General features: G+C 41.6%; 1 protein-coding gene across 2 annotated transcripts in view; it reads left to right on the forward strand.

Moving 5' to 3' along the window:
- PLEKHM3 (pleckstrin homology domain containing M3) overlaps positions 1–16,417 on the forward strand; it is a 201,252-nt gene that overhangs the window by 35,532 nt on the left and 149,303 nt on the right. For both annotated transcript variants that reach the window (XM_032278451.1, XM_032278452.1), the window contains exon 3: positions 10,950–11,885. In XM_032278451.1, coding sequence (XP_032134342.1) covers positions 10,950–11,885 — 936 coding nt within the window. The remainder of the gene's footprint in view (positions 1–10,949; positions 11,886–16,417) is intronic.

The raw sequence follows: 16,417 nt of genomic DNA on the forward strand, positions 1-16,417 counted from the left end.
TCATTTTCTTAAATACCAACAGTAAAATTCAGGAAGAGAGAGCAGGACGTCTCTTCTGGGTCTTTTTTCCAGAGGCTTCCAATAGCACTCCCACCTTGGCCAGAACTGGGTCACATGCCCACCCCTAAGGCAATCTCTGGCAAAGGAAAATAGGATTGTTGTGATTGGATTAGACAAATTATTATTCTTTTCACATGGCAGGGAGAAGCCATCTTTCCTCAGCATATTGGCCTCATACCTGAACAAAATTAAGGTTCTGTTGATGAAGGCACCTGATAGGTTCTGCCTCACATTTGGATGTGCTACTGGGATTTCTAGATTCCCTTCCCACTCTAAGTCTCTATATTTCTGTGGGCTATACGAAGAAATGGTAATGGAATGCCATTTATGCCTAAAATCCAGCAGCCTACATATGGGAGAGTCTTTTATATTTAATTCTTGTAGATTAGAGAAATAGAGCGAAAAGCTCGCCATGGCAGAGAATAAGCATGGTTTGAAAGGTGATGTTTGGAATTGTTTCCTGGGTCAAAAAGTTCAACAAAGGCTAGAAATTACCCTTATCACAGAAGACAGAAAAACTCTGCTTTTAAAAAGTTGGGTCTGTGATCGCCTACTCAGGTTCACACTTGAGAAAAATTGACCAGGCATGTATTGACGTGTGCTCTATCACTGTTGCCCGTAGCAAATAAGTGGATGGAAAAGATCCCTAAATTGGTATATCTAGCTAATATGTAGCCAGATATGTGACAGATCTGTTTTCACTAGAGCTGACATAGATCATCTTTTTCCTAGGTTTATGAAGGGAAAACAAATAGAATATCCCCTTTTTACCCAAAAATAAAGTCTCCAAAGTAGCCATAGAAAAGACTAGTTAATTTCTACCAGAATAAATTTGTTAACAGAGTATCTGTGGAATACCATCTGTGTACTCCACTGGCCAACACTGTACCAGGGCCTGTGGAGTGAATTTAATATGTGCAGGACACAGACCTGCTTTGCTTCCTGTAGTATCATTCTCTTCAAGTTCTTTGCTATGGACATGTGTGACAGTGTCATGAGTAATGTGCCCTGATGAGCCTGTAATGAGAACAAAGACCTAAAATTAGTTCATTTTTTCCCTTTGTTTCTGGCTTAAACACAGTTGAGTACTATAATATGAAACTAATTGACTTGGAAAACTGTGTTTTATTAACCAGGAATGCAAAGAAAAGAGTGATGATTGTGATTCAGAATGCCAGAGAAGTCTTCATTGAGGAAAGGTTATTTCAGCTGGGCTTTGAGGGTTGAGCACAAAGCCAAGGTAGAACAAGGACAGTGTATGCATGAGATGGTCAGGAGGCAAACCTAGAACAGGGGGACATTTTGGAGTCACTTCTGACTTTGGAGGACCTTCAAAGCCAGACGAATAGACTTACTGTGATATATTTGGCAAGAAGCACCCACAAATGTCTTGAGACTCAAGATTAAAAGGGTATTTGATAAGAAATGTGGAATTTAGTGGGGTGAAAGGTGGCAATAGGGTAGCAGGGCTCCTTTTCAGTGGCCTTATGTGTGCATGTAAAGGGACATTAGTTAGTATAGCAGTCTTGGCCTCTCTCCATCCTTTTGTACACTCTTCCCCTGAGAAGGAATGACTTATTGGCAAGTTTAGGAGAGGAACCAAGTAACTCAGCTACTCTCCTAAGAAGCGCTGATCCTGGTCTGCTCCCCCAGATCTGCTCTTCCATGCCATCAGCCCTTCACGGGCAGTCCCCCAGGAGGGGAGGCCTCTGGCTATCCAGTGATGCTTGTGACTCAGAGGTAAGTCTGTGAAATCCTGGGGTTCAATTTGTTGATACACAACTAAGCTGCATCCTCCAATTGGCTGGTGTTTTGATCCCCATGTACCTGACCACCCTCTGTCAATCTCAGTTGGTTCAAAAGTTGGGTGAGGATAAGGAATGCTCTTCACTGGGTCTCCTCAGGCCCCAACAGTATACCGAATGGATTGGTAGGTGGAAAGAACTAAGGGGTGGAAACCAATCAGAAGGTTCTGCCAAGTGTCATGATGTGAGGTGATGAGAACTCAGATGAGGGTGATAGTAGCAATAAAGAGAAAGTGGGACTTGTGAAAAGGAAAAAAAGGGCTGTAGTTGGGGATAGATGGAGGATGATAGATGAAGGAAAGGGAAAATCTAAGTGAAGGCCCACCATCTGGAATGTTCTTTCCCACTTCCTGCTGTCTCTGAATATCCAATTCTATCCTCTTTTCAGTCTACCTCAGATACCACCTCCTCCTCAAGACTTTTAAGAACTTCCCAGGCAAAAGCCCTCTCTTAATTCTCTTATGTGTTAGAGGCTCTGAGTGCTTTATGCTGCATATTGCAGATACTTTGGAGCCCATCTTTTCTCCCCTATGGGCTATAAACACTTTTGACAGGATCTGTGTCTGATGGGTTTGGTATCTCCACAGATTCTTGCAAAGTCCATTCTGATACAGTCAGCAAATATTTATGGAGCCAGCCTCTGGTATTTGGGAAGGAGAGAGATATCAAGGTCCCTGTTCTCAGGAGGAGAGAGTCCTTTGAAGGAAATAAAGCAAGAGGTGTGATGGAGAATGACAGAGGGGCACTTTAACCTGAGTGGTAAGGGATGACTTCACCAAGGACAGCACTTTTGAGTTGAAAAATTGAGGGAGGCAAATTAGGCAGTGGAGCTGGGGAGAGAAGCCCTAGATAGAGAACACAGCAACTCAGAGGCCTCAGAGTTAGAATGTGATTGGCCCGTTCAAGGGACATAAGAAAGGACTGTGGCTGGAACAAGAGAAGGAATATAAGATGATGTGAGATGAGGTCAGAGCAATAGCCAGAGGCCAGGTCATGTGGACCAGGAAGAAGAGGCATTGTAAGCTTATGAAATCTGAAGGAAGAAGACAGGCTTAGCCATAAGGGGATAGGATCAAGCAGATAATTTTTTTTTTTTTTTTTTTTTTTTTTAGTTCCCACCAGGTGGGAGGGGATTCCAGAGAGCTGGAAATCCCGCAGATAATTTTTTAATAGACAGAGTAAACGTTAGGATATTGGAAGATAGAGGAAAGGAGGTTAGTAGAGAGAGAACTGCAAGATGTTATAGAGGAAGGGATTCTAGAGAAGGAGGAAGGAATTTGTTAACAGAGTAGAGGTGGAAGGATCTGCTGAAGCAAGGAAGCAGAAGTTTCTTCTTGTGTATGATACTAAAAGGCAGAAACAGGAAACATCTATTGAAACACAGTGTCAGGCGTTGTCCTAAGAGCTACTTATTTCTTCCTCACAACACTACACTGAGGTAGGTGTTACTGTTATAGCCCCACTTGAAAGATGAGGTTAACTAATTTGCCAACGATCATGTAGACAGTAAGGGCAGAATTGGGAGTTGAACCTAGGCTGGTTGCTCCAGCAACTGTGGCCTTCACCGCTGTGCACTATGGCACTTCTACAGGGCATGGGTTAGTATGATGCTGAAGTGAAGCGAAGTATCATGTATATACAAGAGCTCCCTACAGTGCACAGAGAGAGACTGTGGAATTAGGCGTTTGGGGAAAGTGAAGGTGGTATGGAAATATTGTTCTGGGGATTGTGTCTTGGACCCACTGAAATGAATATAAGAAGAGATTATCAGGATTACAGATATGATAGAAGGTGAGCAATATGAATTTGTGTTTGCTGGGGTTAGCACTTTATCTCTTGCTCAAGAAAGCTAGACTTAAATAGAGACCACAACCAAATTGGAAGCACTGTCAGAACTTCTGTCACCTTTGTGTCTCCAACAAAGCTTAGTGCCCTGCTTTGCACATAGTTGGTGCTCCATCAATGTAGGTCAAATTGCTTTGCTTCCTTGTCTCTGAGCCTGTATAACAGTTGTAAGTCCTTTTTCCTGACTTCCAGATAATATTTATACTTACAGCTTACTATAGCCTAGACAGCCTGTAGAGAAACTGAAAAGAAAGCTGATCCAATGAGAGAAGTGTAATAGATCTGCTAAACTTTGACAGAGAAGCAGTCCAGATGAGCCTGTCTAGGAGAGAGTGTTATAGTGTCTTATGAATACTCCATCCACTTTCTGCTCTGGCTTCTCTTCACATTTATTAATCCTATTATAATAAGTGTTTCATTTAAAATTTCCTGGATAATTTTGATTTGGAATATTGGCACCACATGGGCTTTTGAGTTATTTAAAAACATTAAAATATTGCACTTTGTCTTTCATGCCAACCATTGCCTGATCTTCAGAATCCTATTCTTGTGAGTTCATTCCTTGTTCTCACTCAGGCAGTCTAGATTTTCCTGGTAAAGTAGGTTACCTAAATATTTCATGTATTGTGATCTGGAACATGGTATTTTTAAAAAGGCAAAATTTTGTGAAGTAACCAAAATGAAAGCACATAATAGTTCAATAATTATATATGCTAATATATGTCAACATACCTAATTATTTTATCTATATATATTTATAAAAAATGTCTGAAGGGTTCATATCAAACAGTATACAGTCTGGGCAGGAAAATTTTGTGGGTGCTAGAGTGTAAAGCAGAAACTTTTCTTTTACATTTCTTACTTATTTGGGGAATAATTTTTATTATAAAATTTAATAAATATTTGATGAGCATGAAATAGTATTTGAAATATAAGGCAAAAGTGACTCTGAGTCATCAAAATGGTATAGACATAGAGCCATGGGGGTTCAGAGGAGGACAGTTGTTTTCAACTAGAAGGGATGAAGAAAGGCTTCAGGAATGAATGAGATTTTATCATAGCCCTCAAGTATGTGGAGAACTCGGACAAGCAGTGGTGAAGAAAGATCTAGGCAGGGGACCGTGGACAAAATGCATGAAGGTCAGGAGGGGGTGAGCCATGGAAACAGTGATTCGGTCAGCTGACAGAAAAATGGCGGCATTAAGAGCAGCAGCACTCTGTGTGGGGTTCCTGAGGAAACTGATGATGGAGGGGTCAGGCTACTATACTCTGAACCCCCTGATTATGTTATCCCTAAAAGTGGGACAACCACCTGTGACATATTCTTGCGAAACAAAACAGAAACAAAATCAAAAAGCTATCAACAACCAAAACATTAAAAAACCTCACTGAACCTTGAGGTCCAAGTAGCAGTTGACAGAAAACATGGGAAACAGAGGAATTAAGTAATTCCACGAAGATACACGCAGCCAAATACAGAATGTGGGAAATTCTACAGGATAAATGAACCAGCTTCTTCAACAAATACATATTATGAAAAAAAAGGAGGAAGAGAGAACTGTTATAGATTTAAAAAGACTTAAAAGACATATCAACCAAATCAACATATGAACTCATTCGCACAAACTATCAATATTAAAGAAATGTGGCTGGGTGCAGGGGCTCATCCTGTAATCCCAGCATTTAGGGAGGCTGAGACAGGAGAATTGCTTGAACCCGGGAGGTGGAGGTTACAGTGAGCTAAGATTATGCCACTCCACTCCAGCCTGGGTAACAGAGTGAGAATCCATCTCAAAAAATAAAAAAGAAATGTTGGAGACAACCTGGGAAAATCAGACACAGACTGGGTATTAGATAAGGAATTATTAATTTTGTTTGGTGTGAAAAAGGTATCGTATATATTATAAAGATCTTATCTGTTATACTAGAGATATACCCTGAAATATTTACAGGTGAAATGAAACAAATGTCTGTGATTTGCTTTCAAACGTACCAGGAAAAAGAAAATGAAAAGCAAGAGTTGGAGAGTGGTGGGAGAGATGAAAGAAGAGTGGCAGAAACCTGTCATTTTTAAAACTGAACAATGAGCACCTGGCATTCATGTTACTCTTCTACATGCTTTCCAAGTGTTTGAAACTTTCCATAATGAAGAGTTTAAGGCCAAGTTAAGGAGTATGGACTTTACTGTGTGGCACCCAGAAACCTGTGAAGGGTGTTAGCCTGAGGAGGGACATGAAAGGTACTGCAAGATACCCAGAGAGTTTAGCCCGGCAACAGGGGGCAAAATGGCCGGGAGCGAGGAGGACTCAACCTTGCTGAAGGTGGCCATGCAGATAGAAACTTTTTGAGAACAGATACAGGAAATAATGGCAAAAGAGGAACTCTTTGGTGTGTTGGCAGTAGAGAAGTGAATCAGGTGCATGACAGGGAAAATTCCCTTCTTCCTCTTCAGTAAGTAGCATTTATTGTCCTGAAACCACGCACTGGATACTATAAGGAAGAGGAAGAGAAGGAAAAGGGGATCTTCACTGAGGAGGAACAGAACCAAGTCTTCGTATTAGCCACAGTAGAAAGCAATGGGGAATAGAGAGTTCTGGGTTTTTGGTTTTTTTTTTTTTTTTTTCTTTTTAATGAGGAATTTGTCTTGTGGTTTCAGTATGAAATTCATGGGTACAGTGATTTGTTTTGTTCACCTTTCTTTGTTTTCTTTGGGGAAATGGTGATACTCTTTGTCAGTGATCCTATCTGAATCACTTATGATATCAGATAATTTACTCATTTGCACAATGAATTGTATTACAGCTGACTCTTGAATAACTTGGGTTAGGTGTGTCAATTCCCCATGCCATAAAAAAAATCCATGTTTAATATTTGAATCCCCCAAAACTTTATTAATAGCCTACTGTTGACCAGAAGCCTTACTGATAACATGAACAGTCAACTAACACACATTTTATATGTTATATGTATTATATACTGTATTCTTACAATAAAGTAAACCAGAGAAAAAATGTTATTAAGAAAATCAAAGCTGGGCACAGTGGCTCACACCTGTAATCCCAGCACTTTGGTAGGCCAGGAAGGGAGAATTGTTTGAAGCCAGGAGTTTGAGACCAGCCTGGGCAATATAGGAATACTCTGTCTCTACAAAAAATAAAAAAATTAGGCAGGTATCATAGTGTATACCTGTTGTCCCAGCTACTCTGGAGACTGATATAGGAGGATTGCTTGAACTCAAGAGTTCAAGGCTACAGTGAACTATGTTTGTACTACTGTTGTCCAGCCTGGGTGACAGAGTGAGATCCCATCAAAAGGAAGGAAAGGAAGGGAGGGAGGGAGGGAGGGAGGGAAAGAGAGAGAGAGAGAGAGAGACAGAGAGAGAGAGAGAGAAAGAGAAAGAGAAGAGAGAGAAAGGAGGGAGGGCAGAGGGAAGGAAGGAATGAATAATCAGAAGGATGAGAAAGTGTATTTACTATTCATTAAGTGGAAGTAGATTATCGTAGAAGTCTTCATCCTCTTCATCTTCATGCTTAATACGCTGAGGAGGAGGAGAAGGGGCTGGTCTTCCTATCTCAGGGGTGGCAGAGGTAGAAGAAAATCCTGGTAAAAGTGGACCTGCACAGTTCAAACCCATGCTCTTCAAGAGTCAACTGTATTCATTTGTGATGATATTCATTTATTAAGTCAAACACTTTCACTTCATTATGATATTATTTATCAAATTAATCATTGTGAAATTATATTATTTATGAAATCGAATACTTTAAAAGAATATATATGGGGTTAAATTAAATGACTTGAAATGATATGGCCCAGAGAAACAAAAGGTGAACTATAGTAAATTAATGAAAACTTAGATTTAAATATGTAGCTTCAGATTTGTCAGTAGCAAAAATATTAAAAATATTCAGTCTGGGTGCAGTAGCTCACACCTATAATCCAAGCACTTTGGGAGGCCAAAGTGGGAGAACTGCTTGAAGGCAGGAGTTCAAGACCAGCTGGGGCAACATAGTGAGATTCCTTGTCTACGAAGAAGTAAAAAAATAAGCCAGGTGTCATGATGTGCACCTGAACTCCCAGCTACTTAGGAGGCTGAGGCAGGAGGATTGTTTGAGCCTCTAGGAGTTCAAGGTTGCACTGAGCTATGATTGTGCCACTGAATTCCAGCCTTGGTGACAGTGCAAGACCCTGTCTTCAATAAACTTCAGATACAATAGAAACAGTTGTTAGAAATTAAAGAGAAATAGTAGTTCTCTAGTCCTCTGTGATCAGATTTATAAATAGTATATCACACACAATATGTTAATAAGGTATGATATAAACAGGCCCTCCAGAGAGGAATGGACACCCCAGAAAATAGCTTCTGATCACCTTTACTGTTTTTCTTGATTCTTATTTTTCAAGAAATTACATGACAAACAGCAGCCTATAAGAATTTCCCCAGCCTGGGCAATATGGTGAAACCCTGTCTCTAAAAAAAATATACAAAAAGTAGCCAGATGTGGTGGCATGTACCTGTAGTCCCAACTGGCTGGGAGGCTGAGGTGAGAGGATTGCTTGAGCCTGGGAGGTCAAGGCTGCAGTGAGTCATGATCACACCATTGCACTCCAGCTTGGGTGACAGAGTAAGACCCTGTCTACAAAAAAAAAAAAAAAAGCCATTTCCTAGGATTCTAGGATTCACAGCTTTTCTTTTCTGTTTCAATTTAATGTACCACTTAAAGAGGACTGAAGCTGAGGTGGCAGAACAGAGATAGGAAATGTTGCTTGGTGAGTAGGGAAAAAATATTGGAACCCAGTGCATATTTCTCCTTATTCTGCATCTAGAAGGTGAGGGAACCTTGAAGATTCCCTCACCGGCCGTCTCATTCAGTCCACCCAAGCTGGCATCTGCCACCCTAGCTCATACAGTCAGACAGAAGTGAGGTTTTAGGCAGGCTTGCTGCTGGTTTGGGCCCTATTAAAGTAGAATTTCTAATTCCTGGGAGCTGTTGTTAAAAGCTCGCAGGGAGATAAGAAGAGGGGAGGAAAATTCTTAGCTAAAAGCAGGAGAGGTGGTTTTTATTTTGCTCAGCAGACTCAGCTGAGCCATCGGGTCACAGAAGGGATGGGGATAGAGGGACACCTAGTTTTAAGTCTTATTATGGAAAAGATTGAACTATCATCAGTGCTTGATGGAAATGAGACCAGGAGAGGTGGCAGCAGTGTCACTAACAGCACTGCCTCCCTTATTGCATTATCAGAAGAGAAAGATAACCTGCAAATAGGCATCCATTATCTCTTTCTACAAAGGGATTAGTGTGGGTTGCAAGAAATTAATGGCTTTTGAGTTACCACAGAAATACTAATGAATGTCAGGACCAGAGATGTAAAGCAGATAAAACTGGCTTTTCTCAGCCTCATTTCTCTCCTTTTCTCTTTTGGTTTGCTATTTTAAGATCTAGATCTGTACTACTCTTTTTTTTCGTTAGCCAAAAGCAGAAATCATACCCTTTGGCAGTATGATTTATCTTCTTTAGGGAATGACTCAATTACTTTATGACTGTCTCCAATGTGTGTGGGCAAAGAGATTGAGAAAAATCTCTACCAGGAAAGAGATTGACATCTGTCACATGGATATCATTTTCATGTCTGATAAAAATGTCCAGAAATCTCTCAAGTGATAGTCCTTTTTTATTAAGTACTAGTTAAGTACTAAACTAGTATATAGTGCAGCTAATCATTGATTACAGATGACATGACTAGAGGGGAAGAGAGAAAAGAAGATAGGAGAGGAATTATACCTACTATTTGTTGAGCATTGTGCTAGGTGCTTTATTTATTTCTAATTCAACGAGTACACCTACTATGTACATGGCAATGTTCAATGTGCTGTGGTCTAAGAATGAATAGAGAGACCTTACCCTTGCCCTCAGTGGAGCTGATTGTCCAGCAGGAAAGACAGCCTTAAAAACAACAACAACAAAAACTGTAAGACTTATTTTATTTGTTCAGACATGTAAATAAGCTATTATAATACAGCCTGACAAGGGCCCATGATAGAATGATTTAGTAGCAATACCTGATACTGACTCAGGCATGCATGCATGTGTGTAGGTGACGTTGGGAGAATCAGGACAGACTTTCTTTCTGAAAGAGGGTCAGTGTACAGTTGCTGATTAAAGCCTTTGCAAGGAACATTGCAAGCTCAGGGGACAGCATACACACAGTCAGGCTCAGAGAAAACTGCATCTAAGCAGAGACCTGAAAAGTGAGCTAGTTGGGACAAGCCTGGAACTCTGGTTAACTACACAGAAGGCCTATGAACTGGCCTTGAGGGCTGCAGAAGGCATCTGAGAAATGAGAGTTTGTGAGCAGCACATTTTATGCTCTCTCCTATCCACTGACCCTGCCTCGCTTTACAACCTGATGAAAGATAAGATTATTAGCAGGGAGTTAGGTCCAGTGGCAGAAGGCATGTTCTCTCTTGTGTATTTGGTACTGTTAGGTTGCTGCAAAAGTTATTGCAGTTTTTATCACTAATGGTAAAAACCGCAATAGCTTTTGCACCAACCTAATAGAATGTTACCTAGAAAACATGGAACCCTGGCAAAGTGTGATTGGTTCCCAGATTCATAAGGCATAGCTAGTCACAGTTATTCCAGTATTTCTGTTTTCCACACAGACCTCTGCGTGTCACATTGTTGTTGCATGTTCCATGCCACATACTTATTCTTGTACTTGTGATTCCACCCTAGTTCGAGTTTTTATTTTTATTTTATTTTTAAGGCAGGGTCTTGCGTGTCACTCAGGCTAGAGTGCAGTGGCATGATTACAGCTCACTGCAGCCCCAACCTCCAGGCTGAAGCGATCCTCTTACCTCAGCCTCCTGAGTAGCTAGGACTGCAGGCATGTGCTACCATACCCAACTAATTTTTTAAACTTTTGTAAAGATGGGCTCTCACTATGTTGCCTAGGCTGGTCTCGAACTCCTGGGTTCAAGCAATTCCTCCCTAACTTGGCCTCCCAAAATGCTGGGATTAGAAGCGTGCGCCAGCACACCCAGCCTCCTAGTTAAAGTTTTTAGAATTGAGATTTCCCCAGCTACTTTTTGCTAGTTAGGTACCATCTTGGGATTTTACTACTTTTACTTTGTTTAATTTGAACCAGAAGACTGTCAATCCTGATCTGTTTGGTTTCTTGTGCCTGCCTTCTTATAATTAATTCTAATGAATACTTTGCCTCTCTTTTTCTTTCTAGAACACAAGCAGACATTCCCAAACATCCTAAAGAAGGGTTACCTGGAGATTAGAAAGGACCATGACAGTTACTGGCAAAGCTGTTATGCAGAACTTTCACCTTACAACTTATACTTCTACAGCCTCGACAGCAGTGGGAATCAAAACCTCTATGCCACGTACCAGCTTTCACACTTCCAGAGCATATCTGTTTTAGGCAACCTGGAGGCCAGGATGGTGGATACAGTTCTATATGACAACACTCAGCTACAGCTAAAGGCAGAATCACCATGGGAGGCTTTGGACTGGGGGCAGAAGCTTTGGGAAGTCGTGCATGCTGCTGTGCCTGGTTACATGGGGCGGCAGAATGAGCTGAGAATCTCACCAGGGCTTGGCTATCATGATGACTATACACAGAATCATTGTTTACAAAAGAAAGCCAGTGGGCTGCTGCCACCGTCCCCTGTCCTGGATAGCCCCAAACAGTACCAAAACATCCTCAAATCAGGGACTCTCTACAGACTGACTGTCCAGAACAACTGGAAGGCATTTACATTTGTGCTGAGCAGGGCCTACCTTATGGCTTTTCAGCCTGGCAAGCTAGACGAGGATCCACTGTTGAGCTACAACGTGGACGTGTGTCTGGCTGTCCAGATAGACAACCTGGATGGCTGCGACTCTTGCTTTCAAGTCATTTTTCCCCAGGATGTCCTTCGCCTCCGAGCTGAGACCCGGCAGAGGGCTCAGGAATGGATGGAGGCTCTGAAGACAGCTGCCAACACAGTGAGGAGTTCAGAGCAAAACCTGCAAGTCACACTGAGGAACAAACCCAAGGATCAAATGCGTGGGCATGAACTCAGGAAGGACAAACGCCAGTCTGTGACTACCAGCTTCCTGAGCATTTTGACGACTTTGTCTTTGGAACGAGGACTCACTGCTCAGAGTTTCAAATGTGCAGGTATGAAGCAGAGTTTTAGCCTAAAGCTCATTAAAGAATAATCCTGAACCCCACAATTGGAATTCACTTTAAAAATCCCCGGGCCGGGCGCGGTGGCTCACGCCTGTAATCCCAGCACTTTGGGAGGCCGAGGCGGGTGGATCACGAGGTCAAGAGATCAAGACCATCCTGGCCAACATGGTGAAACCCCATCTCTACTAAAAATACAAAAAATTAGCTGGGCATGGTGGCATGTGCCTGTTAGCTACTCAGGAGGCTGAGGCAGGAGAATTGCCTGAACCCAGGAGGCGGAGGTTGCGGTGAGCCGAGATCGCGCCGTTGCACTCCAGCCTGGGTAACAAGAGCGAAACTCCGTCTCAAAAAATAAAAATAAAAATAAAAATCCCCTTAATGGGCTAGTCACAGCTACCTCCTGTTTATAAAAAGCATCTCTCCTCGAGAAGCTCACTATATTAAAGCATCCATCTCTCCTTATCCCATGTTGTCGAAGTAAACAGAACCAGCTATGATATGCCCTGTTAAATCAAAATGACTTGGCTAAAGCCTAACCAGACTAGAATTTAGGCTTCCTGAGTCAGCTGTGATTCCATTCCCTCTGTCTTCTTGAATAAAGGTCACTATGAATATGGATGTCACAAATTGTCTCATAAGAGACATTCAAGTCCAAAGCTGACTACTTAATACTCCTTAGGCAAGGAAAATGGCCACAGTCAGTAATTGTCATTGATCTTGACCTTGTCAAATCCTCTTAAGGTGAAATCTAGAAAATCAGTCTTGACAGAAAATGTGGAGGTGGCTAAAAGCAGGGTAGATGATGATTCAGCAGATGACCGCTGAGTCATAATGGGCCTGTGCCCATTGTAGGGAAGCTCAGGGCTTCTGGAACTGCTGTGTAAGGATGAGATGCAAAGTGGAATTTGAGGTCAACAATCTTATTTTGTAAAAGATTATACTGTATCCTTCCTCTACTCCCCATTCCACCTTTCCAAAAACAGTAAAATTAAAAAAAAAAAAAAAATTGTGCCAGGCACAGTGGCTCATGCCTGAAATCCCAGCACTGTGGGAGGCCAAGGTAGGTGGATCACTTGAGGTCAGGAGTTCAAGACCAGCCTAGCCAACATGGTGAAACCCCATCTCTACTAAAAATACAAAAATTCACCAGGCGTGTGGTGCATGCTTGTAATCCCAGCTGCTTGGGAGGCTGAGGCAAGAGAATTGCTTGAACCCAGGAGACAGAGGTTGCCATGAGCCAGGATTGAGATCATGCCACTGCACTCCAGCCTGGGCAACAGAGGGAAATCCAAATTAAAAAAAAAAAAAAAAAAAAAAAAGGTTTTAAAACCTCACTAAGGCCAGGCATGGTGGCTCACACCTGTAATCCCAGCACTTTGGGAGGTTGAGGCAGGTGGATCATAAGGTCAGGAGTTCAAGACCAGCCTGGCCAAAATGGTGACACCCCATCTCTACTAAAAAATACAAAAAATTAGCCGAGTGTGGTGGTGGGCGCATATAATCCCAACTACTTGGGAGGCTGAGGCAGAGAATTGCTTGAACCTGGGAGGCAGAGGTGGCAGTGAGCTGTGATTGCACCACTGCACTCCAGCCTGGGTGACAGAGTGAGACTCCATCTCAAAAAGACAAAACAAAACAAAACAAAACCCTCACTGAACCCAATCTAGCTATCTATCATAAACTAAATCAAATGATTTTCCTTTCATTAAACCCCACAATTTGTGACATTAAATTTATCATGAGAATGGCTTTAAATGGAAACCTGATTTGGAAGGTTTTAATTCAAGTCTATTAGATTTAAGTATGTTGTTAAAAATGAACAAGAAGCTCACCACCAGCCAAAACCACATTTGAAATTTTGTCCTTGCTCCTGCATTGAAAAAAGCCAAATAGGGGTGGCACATTGAAAACCCACGTTTTCAACTTAGGTTAGTTATGATGCTGGTCTTTTCTATTGGAAAATAAATTACCCAACGTGAGGACTGAGTGAATCATCCTTGCCTTGACCCAAGGGCCTCAGTGACTATGGACCAGAAACTTGCAGGATGGGATTGGAGAGATCAGAGACACTGAGCCAGTTAAGAAGCTCTGCTAGGTTATATGTATGTATCTGCAGGTGTGAAAGACCTGTGTTAAGTCACCCAATACTTTTGGAAAATGGTTTTGAAATAAGGAGATATTAGTTTTAGCAGTTTTTTTTTAAATAGAAATCACTGACATTTCAGTGTCTTATACTAGTACATATATTTTTAAGTTCAGGCATTCAATAATAATTTACTGTGTGCTTACTCTGGACATCCTGGAATTATGGTACACTTCCATGGCTTTAGATTCCAGATGTGCTCAGCAAATCTGTTACATTATTGGAGTAAGGAAGAATAGCTTAGCTTAGTTCTCAAGATGTGGAGATTGGAGTAGCCGAATCAAGAAACTTTCTGGTAAAAGAGGGAAGAAAAGCCTCAGATATTTCACAGGAGGTATTGCCTAATTCACCTTCCTCTCAGAAGTTTGCCTTCTGATGGAGTGTGCATTGCCCATGCTCTGCGCTGCATTCACGGCATTTCTGACACTCACGAGGAAGGAGAAATGTAGGTAGAGGGTACGATGCAGCAAGCTCATCACATCCAGCAGCTGGAGAAATGAAATCAGGAAGAAAAGAAAGGTGAGCAAAAGAGGGAGAAGGAAGCTGAGTAGAAAAGAGGAGGAAACATTATATAAGGGGCAGGAATAGATCTTTCTGGCAGCTGCCTGAGTTAGGTTCCATACGATAGGATACTTCCCTTTGCTGTCTAAATTTTGTGCTCACTAAGGCTGGTGGAGGATAGGTCTGATAAGGGTAGTAGTAGGGAATCGGGAGGAAGGCAGTCTAAAATTCCTTTGCACTGCTCAACTTTCACCTTTGTGCTTTGGTTCGGAGTTCTAATGAATGGGGCAGAGAGAGACAGGTTTCTAATTTGGGACAGGGAGAAGTCAGCCTTAATTTATACAGTGTGGCCCATTACAAAAAGAAAAGAAAAGCTGTTTCATTTATATGCCCCTTCTTCTCTCAGAAAGTGCTACATTCAGTTGCTTTGTGATACTTGTGGTTACCAGTTTGGTTTTCATATCAGCACTTAAAGTCTGGTTTTCTTTCCTTCTTTTTTATTTTTATTTTTTTTTTTTTTTTGAGATGGAGTTATGCTCTTGTTGCCCAGGCTGAAGTGCAATGGCGATTTTGGCTCATCACAACCTCCGCCTCCTGGGTTCAAGTGATTCTCCTGCTTCAGCCTCCTGAGTAGTTGGGATTAGAGACATGTGCCACCACACCTGACTAATTTTGTATTTTTAGTAGAGAGAGGGTTTCTCCATGTTAGTCAGGCTGGTCTCGAACTCCTAACCTCAGGTGATCCGCCCACCTCAGCCTCCCAAAATGCTGGGATTACAGGCGTGAGCCACCGCACCCAGCTGAACTCTGGTTTTCTAGGTTAGAGTATTTTATTTCCTGATCTCCTGTAGGGGGCAGAGTCTCAAAAGAAAAAGGCAAAAATCTGTTAAGCAGACTTCTGAATGTTTTTTAAATTACCTGGGAGGCTGTTCATTAAATCAGAGATTATTATAGCAGATGGAACGTTAAAAATTGATCTGTGTTTCTCACAAACACAGTTAATCTAAACCAGCTGCTTCTTCCTTTTGTACCTATGTCTTCTAACTTTGCATCCTCATAAAAACACACCTTCAGTGAAGAAGCTGGTGGCATAGCATGTTGACATTCCAGAATGCCAAAAACTTTAGCACACTGTTTTTAATGAGTTTTGGCTTTATATATTATTTTAAGAAGTGGCTAATTCACTGTATTTCATGCTTTTAGTGTGCCCTTTATAAGTTTTTATGTCTACTCAGTTCTTCCCCCTTTAAATAGTTTCAATGAATAAACTTTAAAAGTGGAAGATTGCACAGAGTAGCTCTTTATTATGATGTCATTTACTTGCTGTTCAGGGGAGCCACAAATGTTGGCTATTAAATCTACAAAATAGTGCAATTGGCCTTGTTTCATTAAATTCTTTCTGTAAATGAAGAATTTTCTATATACTTCTTTAAAACTTAAACAGCCCTGCAGAAAAAATGGACCATGGTTATCCAAAAATGCCTGAGGTTATGATTTTAAAAATGTATACTGATGCATAACTGTGTATTTCTTAAATGTGTGCTTGATTTTTGATAGTAGTATCTGATTATGTGTGACTATTCCATGGCTTCCTCTGCAGCTCCAGGGTTGTGCTGAGCTTAGGAAGCCCCAGCCATAGTGGTCTTTTTTTTTTTTTTTTTTTCAACCTCCACTTTCCAGGTTCAAGCGATTCTCCTGCCTCAGCCTCTTGAGTAGCTGGAATTACAGGCGCATGCCACCACGCCTGGCTAATTTTTGTATTTTTAGTAGAGATAGGGTTTGACCATGTGGGTCAGACTGGTCTCGAACTCCTGACCTTGTGATCCGCTCGCCTTGGCCTCCCAAAGTGCTGGGATTACAGGTGTAAGCCACTGTG

Source organism: Sapajus apella, unplaced genomic scaffold, assembly GCF_009761245.1.
Source record: "Sapajus apella isolate SASKATOON/1434 unplaced genomic scaffold, GSC_monkey_1.0 scaffold10, whole genome shotgun sequence".
Taxonomy (NCBI): Eukaryota; Metazoa; Chordata; class Mammalia; order Primates; family Cebidae; genus Sapajus; species Sapajus apella.